This window comes from Macrosteles quadrilineatus, unplaced genomic scaffold (genome assembly GCF_028750875.1).
Source record: "Macrosteles quadrilineatus isolate MER2022 unplaced genomic scaffold, UCM_ALF_1.0 Scaffold_6__1_contigs__length_79288215, whole genome shotgun sequence".
Lineage (NCBI taxonomy): Eukaryota > Metazoa > Arthropoda > Insecta > Hemiptera > Cicadellidae > Macrosteles > Macrosteles quadrilineatus.
In genome coordinates, this window is record NW_026542599.1 from 53,029,086 (window position 1) to 53,039,501 (window position 10,416).

Below are 10,416 nucleotides of genomic sequence, written 5' to 3' on the forward strand. Positions count from 1 at the left end.
TAAAATAATTCGTCTCAATTCGTAGTTTTGCATAAAGGTTTTAGAATTTAAAAACTCTTAAGGGCACGAGACGCTCTCAAAGGTCGCATTTTCGCCCATAAGAATTACATTGAAAACAAACTTAAAAACAAAAACAGCTGTATAACAATTAAAATAAGAGACTCAATAAACTTTCTTTATAGGAGAACAATAACAAAATTTTCTGTTCGGATTATAATTTATACGTTTCCAAGATTTTTTACACTATAGTTATTTTAACTGTTTATATTTCACTGATTTGTTACTGATTTTCCGTGTCAATAAATTATAAACATAAAAACCAGAACTACAAAACGCATTCAATGCTTATTTTGATAAAAAAAAAAAAATGAATTAATTGGAATACTCTCAAGTTTCAAAGAATACAAAAGACTATTTCATGATAGAATAAGTTTATTACAATACAATAATGCGAGATACATCTTGTAAATGATAACATAGCAAATCAAGTGTAATATAGAAATATAACAATAATAAGTTGAATAATTGTTAAAAAATAACATAAAGTTTCCCAAATATAAAATAAAATGTATGATCCCAAATATAGGTGTATAGTTTCCAAAATAAAATAAGTATTGTCCATAGTAACGTTTAAAGCGATATTTAACCCAAAATACCTCCTCTTCTTTCAATCACACTGGTACGGGAATACCCCCCTATAGGATTAGAATATCCACCATATGGAAGTCCACCTCCACTGTAGCCCCCGTAACCCCCATAACCATATGGTTGAGGCACTGGAACTGGTACTGGGACAGGCATGTAGTACTGGCCAAGAACAGAAGACATCTGGAGTAGAACTATGAAGAGGAGAGCAGCTTGGAAGACCTGAAAAAAATCGTAGTTTAAAATAACACTAGTTGCTCTGCCCGTGCTTCGCTACGGGGTGAGAATGCAGAAAAGAAAAATTCGGTTTTACTTTTAGATACTATAATATACTATGGGAAACGGAACCAGATACAACACACTTGCCACAGGAAACATATAGGCAAAAGCTCAATCCTGCTTATTGATTATTTAAATTAAGATCTCTTAATGTATTACAGTACTATCATTTTATATAGTGTATAACATTTAAAATATATGCAAAAGTATAATTCATTGACCACATGGCACCAACGAAACAATTCTCCTGGTAAACAAATTAAATTAAATAGCAGAACAGCATTTCTGGCAACAGCTGTAGTTTAATAACAATCTTTGTTTCCCATGTTAATCTTATGGAGAAATACGAAACTTTAAAGGGCCCCAGGGCCTCACTCTCTAATTATTTACCTAAAAAGAAAGTTTTCTGCACAACTTCACGTTACGCTCTTTCCAATGACACCAAAACATGTTAATCAGTTCAGTAGTTTCGGAGGAGTAATTGTCACAAAAATCCTGCTTGCGTATTAAATAAGTACGAGAGGTCGTCCAGTGGTCGAAACTCGACCAAAAATATGTAATGTACTCACTTCTCTATTTTCACCCCACACTGTAAATAAAACATGTGATTGGAGTTTCTTCCATTTGTTTTGATTTTCTGTTTATATTTCGTTGTTATTTCGTCACCAGCATGGCAACGCATAAAATCCATGTTAATTTTTTCAAATTTTCAATCTCATTTTTTGTGCTTATCTTTGAGCCTATTTAAATTTATAAAGGGATTCTGCACACCTACAGGAAAATTGCTTTCTAACGGTATGCGCAGATTTACCCCACGATGCACACAAGCTGAGAAAAAAGGTTTTAAAGAAACATGCTTGCCTATTAATATATAGATAGATAGATTACTCTACATTCTACAAGAAAGTAAAAAATCTTTAAAAATTTGTTTGGATAGAATGTTTTAAAACAGGTTTTTGAAAGACATTTTTTTCATTTCACACAACCTCCAAAGTCTCCATTCATTTTTATATACTGAAGTAGACATATTTATATGGACCATCTCTGTAGCCCTTGTCTACAAAAGGAAGCAGATGAATGTGCCACTTAGATAGTGTGCTAACAGTGTAAATGGTTAGGTTAAAAAATTGGTAAGCGACCTGTATTTTTCTGTGAAAATGGTGAGCGTTCCTACACTGGAAAATTAAGAAGACTACTCCACTAATAAGAATTTCACTATTTCAGTTAGTATTAATTAAATTCTCCCTTTTAGGGGAAAATCACATTTTTCAGAAATAATTATCACATAGTCTCACAAATTATTCTCTTTCTCCACAGCAAATTACTCTTTCCTCCTGATAATTATGTCACTGGCGCGGATGGATACAATAATAAAAAGAAGTAGTTACTTACATAAAAGCATCTTAGAAACCAAATCCTTATTGTTCCATCATTATGTCGTGGAGTTTTAAAGTCGCCAACTTTATGTCGTGGAGTTTTAAAGTCGCCAACTTCATCATGACCAACTTGCTTTCATTTGAACCTGGTATTTCACATTTCTCACACCTCCACATGTCTCTGTATTTATGCATTCTTTTCCAAGTGTCTTTGTTATAAATATCTGTGCAACGCAAATGATATGTGTTGTGGCATTGTCCACACTCAATTGCATCAATTGTCTTCATATTTAATCTACCCTCATCTGTATATGGAGCTATACATAAATCACTATCACATTTAACAAGTTCCTGCCGAGATGTAAGAGCCATGTTTTTAGATAGAATGAGAATGATTGCATAAATGGGTGTATTATCTGTATGAGGATGTCGCCATCCACTCATGTGTTATCTGTAATAAGTACCGATAACAGAACATGGCTTGTGACCAACATTTTGTAGTTTTATTAGCATTGTTTAAACAAGTATCTAACTTGTGAACAAAGGGCCTAGAGAAATAATTGTAGTTTTAGTGTTTCTAATTACTTTTTAGGTATTCTGCAACTTAAATAAAACAATTGAAATCTACAAGAAATAGTTGGAATTTTAAAAACAAAAAGAAAAATAGTCTAAGGGAATCCTGCTATTATTATCAAGACTCATGGTAAATGTGTTGTGAAAGTTTTTCTCACTGTGTTCTTTGATTTTTCGGCATAGTGCATGATAAATTCCTGCCACTGAATAAAGGGTCAATAAGGAGTACTACCTACAAGTTCAACCTTTTTCCTATAAAAACTTTGGAAATACTAATATGATCATATTACGTTACCTTTCTTGCAGCTGCCATGTTGCAACTGATATACCCTCACATTGTCACAGTTTTATATCAACAATTAAATCATAATAATTATAATTATAAGTGTCCTGTCACAATGCCTTGTCAGAATCATATCTCAGGAGACATCTCATCCTGAAGCTCAAGGTTAGATCCTGCGTCTTGTCTCATAAATTGTTGCTCTTTTTCCTTAATCCTCAAATAGGTCTAAACAATGTCCTTAAGTTTAGCTACATCAGAATTTGAGTTGATTATATTTTACTTCATTTTGTGTATATCTAAGCCTGAAAAACATTTAATGTTTTTTTGTAAAGGAATGGTTCAGGTCTTAACCTCTTCTTACTATCCAATATAAAACATCTTGTTAGATGATATCATTAACTGATAGCCCAATAAAAAATGACATGGTTCTGGAAACAATTTCACTAGGAATTGAACCAGCCCTTCAGATTTGAGTCTAAAGCCCCCCACACACCACCAGACCAGACTGTCTTGGCAGATGCACATGACAGACGGACAAACCCAGACGGACAGACTAAATTTTTTTTTTAATAGAGGGCCAGGCTTACAAGTGACCATGGGAATGCATCACAGCTAGAACAGCTTATTGTGCACCCTCATTCACAGGTTCTCATTATCCGTCAAATCCCAGGTTCTAAGTGAACCGTGAGAACCTTACTACTGTTTTTAGAACAGACTAAAATTTGCTCCCTATGTGGTCAAATATTCTGATAACGCACACAGAAATCCGTCCGTCTGCCAGAGTCTGCTTGAGTTCGCCGATAGATTTTATGGATTCCCCTCTCGGACGTTTTAAATATCCTCATGCAGAACTTTTCTGCTGCGCATGCGCAAAGAGGTTTTTTCAACGTTACTTCTCTGCACTGCCACTGGGTGCTCTGTGATTTGTTTACTCAGGGTGTCCAGCCAAACTGGAATGCAGTAATTGTACTAAATTTTGATTGCAGAGAAAAATCCTTGAATTTTGCATGTACCCGGATACTTAAATGTTTGAATATTAGCCAAAACTCCGCCCAAAATCAGCGATTTTTCTCTTTTTGTGTAGTTGAAAATCACAACTACGGAGGAAACGATTACATTGCCGCGATCACATGAAATGATAACGGCCGTGATCACGGAACATCATCAAAGATTTTGCGGAGATTTCAAGATACATTCATGGATGTCCAATAAGAAATTCTCCATAAGAATAACATGGGAATAGACTTACAAAAGCGCTTCATTTAACTATATTATCTATTACTTATTTAATACGCAAGCAGGTTTTTGTGACAATTACTCCTCCGAAACTACTGAACCGATTGACATGTTTTTTAGTGTCATTGGAAAGAGCTCAACGTGAAGTTGTGCAGGAAACTTTATTTTTAGGGAAATAAATAGAGAGTGAGGCCCTGGGGCCCTTTAAAGCTTCGTATTTCTCCATAAGATTAACACGGGAAACAAACATTGTTATGAAACTCCACTTGTTGTCAGAAATTACAAGTGAGAAGAAGAATGTTAATGTTAGAGAAGAAGAATGTGTTTATGTTAATTGTAAACAGTCAATAAGTTTGCTAATTTAACCGTTTGCTACAAACATTTACTGACTTGGTTGAAATGAAATATTTACTATTTAAATTTAAATTGGCGTAAATATAACAATGAAAAAAAGTGAGAGAGCCTGGATATTTTGATATACTAAAAAGAAAACTGAATTAACACTGTGCTGCATTTCTTAGTAATCATTGAAAGAGCCGATTCACAAACTATGGAAACAGGAAAGTCATAGAACACCACCAAGGAGAAGAAATAGAAATAATGTTTTTTTTATAATTGTTATTATGGACAACCTAATGTGTCTATGAGTAAAAGGCTATTTGTAGAAAACACTGAAAAAAGATCAGCTTTTGAAAAATGATCAGATATTTACAAGAAATGTTGATTATATCGATCTGTTATGTACATCTTGAGTATTTCCATAATCTTTGAGTCGAATCTTTTAAAGTCATCAGAAAATATGACTGTTATTCGTTTTAAATAACGCCTGTAATACTTAGCAATTGCTCGCATTCGAGCAACAGGTACACTAGTTTATTATTAACTAGCTGTAACCCGCGGGCTTTGCCCCGATTAACTTCTTAATTTTCAAGATTATCTCGTTCGCATGGCTCAATCACGTCCTGGTTAAAGTTTGTTCGCTACGCTCACTCACCTTTAGGTTGGAGCTCGTTCGCTGCGCTCACTTGCCTTCAGGTTAGCTCGTTCACTACGCTAACTCGCCTCCAGGTTAAAGTTCGTTCGCTACGCTCACTCACCTTTTGGTTGCAAATTAGCTGTTGTCAAAAATGTAAAAGAAATAATAGTGCTGCACCCTATTGGTAATCCTTGTAACTTTAACGCTATTGAACATCATAGAACAGAACCAACTTGTTTAGTTGAAACAGCTGTTAAGATTCAATAATTCCATTTCTCATGGTTAACATGGGAAACTCCAGAGCCACTGGGGCGGAGCCCGAAAGAATTTTTGAAATAAGAATATGCCTATATGTTAATCGGGAATGTGAGCTATCATCATGCCAAATTTCAGCCCAATCCGACCAGTATTTTTCGCGTTCACTTGTCACAAACATACATCCATACATCCATACATCCAAACTTTCTAATTTATAATATTAGTAGGATTATATTATTTTTTGTATTATTTGTTCTACAAAATGGTTTGGAAGGAAATTGAGAAATTTTATGTAAGGTTCGAGAAATGGGAAAAACGATTGCTTAACCCATGTAACCTTCTATAAACCCCCGATCCCATAGTACAATCATGCTGGTTTGCAAACTTGTTAAAATAAACATACGTTTACAAGGGTTGGCCAAATTTCATTAAAATCAGATCATTTGTGCTCGAGTTATCGCGCTAACGGACACACATAATGAATTTGACTTACATATGAATTTGAATGGAGGGGGTTTATGGCCTTGTGGGACCTCTAAACGGCAAAATAAAGCGGTCCCAGGTCCAGGTACTACCATGAGACCTATATTAATAGCCCTATATGTGAAATTCAGCTAACAAAGGACTACAAAAAGTAGGAGGTAGGAAGTAGCTTCATGGCTTCATGGTTGAGGAGGTTGACAACGATCTAGAGAAGCAGTTGTGAGACATTAAATGACCTCCAAGGTCAAGTGATGTTGGTAACTTGTAAACAAAATAATTGTACACATTTTTAATCCCTCCATACATAAGTAGCTAGAAACTAATATTGTTAAAACTGTTATTCAGAGCAAGGGTAAACCGTCCACCCAATTTTCACATTCTTGCCACCAAGACTGATTGTACAAATTATATAGGGTACATACATTTGTCAGTCCTTAGTCTTAAATGACAGGGTCTTTAGTTCATGGGGTTGATTAGTTTAGGATAGATACGGCCATGTTCAAATCCACATCAAATTATGCTTTATGTGTTACGGCTTGATGGCTTTATGTACTGATGAAGACTTCTGCCAGATTTATTGATTAATTTGATGTTGATTTGAAAGTGACCCGAAACTAATCTATTTTTTGAGACTGAAGAAGAAACAAAGGTACGTACAGTAACTTATACATTTCCCTTGCTCTAAATTTACTTCCATTTGCTGCAATTAATTCTCCATTTACCCACTGCAATCCAGTTTATCAGTTCTATTTATTTTTATTATTTTAATCAGCTGTTGTTATTGTTAAACACAATACAAATATTACACAGAAACAGGCGTAAGCGTGATTCCGTGCAAGTGTTTAGGATATTATATATAGTTAAAAATTAGACATTTCGTGTAAAGCAGTAAGAAAAACTATATTTAGTAACATCGTAAAAATATGTATATCACCGACGACCAATATTTTTGTAAACAACTTGTAACGTAAACATTTTAGTGACAGTTTGAAACCAGCTCTTAGTTAAACCAAACTACAATAAAACAAATTTAATATTATAGCGCCGGCTGATAAGACTTTTAAAACTTTTTTTAAACTCAATTTATGAAAAACTTCAACATCACCTTACTAAAACTATGGCTTTAAAATTCCCTTTCTTTCAAAATTATTTTCCTTTCAAGACAATAAACATGAAAATCCGTCAAGTAGTAAGATTCAGAATCTTGTAAAAAAAACCTTTCAAGTGGTAAGATGGGCTACAGCACTGGTCTATTTTAGATGGGATGTCTACTTCAGCTTACTCACAAGTCAATGATAAAATTTAATTTACAATACAAAATCACCAGACAACAAAACTACACAAATCGGTTGATGAACCAACAAAATACATTTGTATTGACAACTATAGGCATGCACTTCAATGAACTGGGTGGAAAATCTTTTGTACTTATTTCTAATGTAAGAAAAAATTAATATTTCCAAACTTGTAATAAATAATGAAAGTAAACATTATTTCATGTACACGCTGCCTTCATATAGTTCTACTATTGATGTACATTTCCTACTATTCGTTTTTAAAAGAGACACCTCTAAAATTTCACTATTAATTTCACTATAGTGGAAATTTCACTATTTTTCCCGCCGTCACGGAGTAAACACCTTTAATGTGATCCATCACCCACCTTTCTACGGCTTTCCAGACTCCCACAATTTTGACGCAAAGAATCACCTTAGTAAATTAAAAGTATAGGTTTTTAAATTAAGCTAATTAGCCTAACTTAATATACAAGAAGTATTTTATTCAATCCAAACAAAGCTCAGTTGCCTGGTATTTGGTTTTTAAAAGAGGTACCTCTAAACTTTTTTTTAATAACAGAAGTTAATTAAATTTGTCTTACCTTGCATACGACTTGTCAATCTTCATTGACTGTGAGATTTGCCAGAAGATAAAAGTTTTCATTCACGGAACATAAAACGCTTATGAAAGTGATTATTACTGTATACTGTATATGGTTTGTCAACAAAAACTTAGTCTTCTGTGACTTTCTCCATTATCTGGACCATTTTATCCAAATTATTTCCTACTCTCGTCATTGACAAGGATAAATCGTAATTTAATTTCTCTAATTGCTGTCCACTTTCCCTTTGTTCAGACAAAATTTATTTTAATTGCAACTGGGTAATCTTCCTTTGTTCAGACAAAATTTCTTTTAATTGCAACTGAGTAATCTTTTTTATCACTGCTTTATTCTCTTTGGAAAACACATCGACACACATATCACATCTCCACAGCTGCTGGTACTTGCCCAATCCATCGTATATTTCTTGATCACCTATTTCTGTGCACTCAACATGATAGACCTTTTTACAGCCTGGACATATTGCTCCAAATCCCCTATATCGGTATTTGCACCCCTTTAACCTGCATGGATTTTCCCCATTTATATACCGCATGGTTAACATTTCCTCTGGGAACACAGATGTAGCCATTATCGACCAACTCACATACAGAGTAAAAGGAAACAGAAGATTAATGTATCAGAGGCTTATCTTTTTTCATGATGATAACCTTATCTACCACTTGAGAGACTGAAGGAAGAGGCCAATCATCTGTGAATTTGAATTGGTGAAACGGTTTTAGATGACTTAATAATTGACACAAAAAATTGGATAAGCTGAAATAATATTCAATACATCTTTTATCACATCAAATATAATGTAAAAAAATTCACATGGAAAATTTGATTACTTTTTCTTGGACTTGAAACTTACAGACATTGATAAAAACAAAAACACCCCCGCTGTAGCAAACCTGCAGACTTATCAAATTTCCATTTTCCTGATTGGATTTACACTAAAATGTCTCCTTAAAAATATCACATTTTTTCCATATTTAAATAGAATTAGTTTGTACTTAGGTTTGCTACAACAGGGAAGGTAAAAATGTGTTTTTTTTTTCAAAATGCTAGCAGTTTTGTAAGAAATAAATTTATTTTTCAAATTAAATAAAAAAACGTTCATTGCCTGCACATCTATCTTTCCTAGTGCACCTGTTGCTCGAATTTGAGCAATCACAAAGTATTACAGGCGTTATTTCAAAACAAATAACAGTCATAACAAATTTCCGATGACTTAAAAGAGTCAACTCAAAGATAATCTAATTAATCACTCCACTCCATTTATCAAAACTGAAAACAAACTCACTTTCAAAATTAGCGATTTTGTATGCATGTTTACTATGAATGAACAGCAGTAATTAATATACAAATTATTTGTCTGTTTAAGTAAACAAAATCTTTTCTTTATATGAAATACATTGGGATTTTGATGGCTTTGTAGGGCAAAGTCCGAGGACTTTTATTACAGATATTGGTGAAAGGGGGTCTACACAAAAAATACTTAATTTTTTACACATCGGTTGTAAAAATCCGTCCATTATTAACGGAGGAGTATTGTTTCGTAGAAATCGCCTTCACGTATTATATATAAGGATGCCCTGATTAGTTTCTAAGAGGAATAGCCATTGAGGTTAATTCTTGTCATACAAATAATTGATCAAACACTACAATAACCATAAAAATGTTAAGAGATTTACAAAAATTTTTGGAATTAATGTTTGTAAAATATAAACAAAGCAGAACTTTTTCATGAAATCTTGAATCTTACTCACAATAATGTGGTTATTCTATGTCTTATATCCCCTCAACATAACATTACCTAATCTTAAAATAAGATAAATGAATCGCTAAGCTTTCATTATACAAATTATTTTTCTTTGTACAAATTATTTTACCTTGTATCTAATTCTCTGTTCACATTTTTGTAACTTCATTATTTTGTGAGGCATCCCAAGTTTAATTCCTTTTGTTTGAGCCATCTTCCATGATTCTACTACTTATCATACGCTTTACAAATAAAAAAAAAAAAAATCAAATTGCCCAGAAAAATAATTGGTTTGAAAATTCATACACATAACAAAGAAGTCTCAATTATACGTAATCTATACATATCAATAATAATAGGTTATTCATAGTTATATTATACAGTACATTGCAGGATAACTTGCAAAAATATAACCTAAAAATGTTAATATTCAGTACTGGCTTGAACATAAGGCTCCGCCCCAGTGGCTGGCAGTTCCCCGTGTTACGAAACGGCACACGGAAGATTTCTCAGGTGCCTTTTGACGTCACTAACTGCTGACGTCACTTTGAGGGAACACCAATACCGCAACGATACGGTGTTGAGCCATCGGCCTCGGTGGTGCAGTGGATAGCGTTGCGGGATGATATCCGAATGTCCCGGGTTCGAATCCCACCGGCGGCA

General features: G+C 33.8%; 1 protein-coding gene across 3 annotated transcripts; it reads right to left on the reverse strand.

The window, feature by feature from the left end:
- Positions 1-414: 414 nt before the first annotated feature.
- Positions 415-8,621, reverse strand: LOC128996532 (prisilkin-39-like). Of its 3 annotated transcripts, none has more exons than XR_008491052.1 (2): positions 7,989-8,621; positions 415-867 (listed from the first exon to the last, which is right to left on the reverse strand). XR_008491052.1 is itself a non-coding variant. In XM_054421917.1 (2 exons), exons 1-2 carry the CDS (start codon positions 3,184-3,186, stop codon positions 643-645), a joined length of 243 nt encoding a protein of 80 aa, XP_054277892.1. In that variant the 5' UTR covers positions 3,187-3,279; the 3' UTR covers positions 415-642. The 3 variants fall into 3 exon arrangements, 1 of the variants encoding a protein (XP_054277892.1); XR_008491051.1 differs by lacking the exon at positions 7,989-8,621 and adding an exon at positions 2,317-2,672; XM_054421917.1 differs by lacking the exon at positions 7,989-8,621 and adding an exon at positions 3,169-3,279.
- Positions 8,622-10,416: the final 1,795 nt, after the last annotated feature.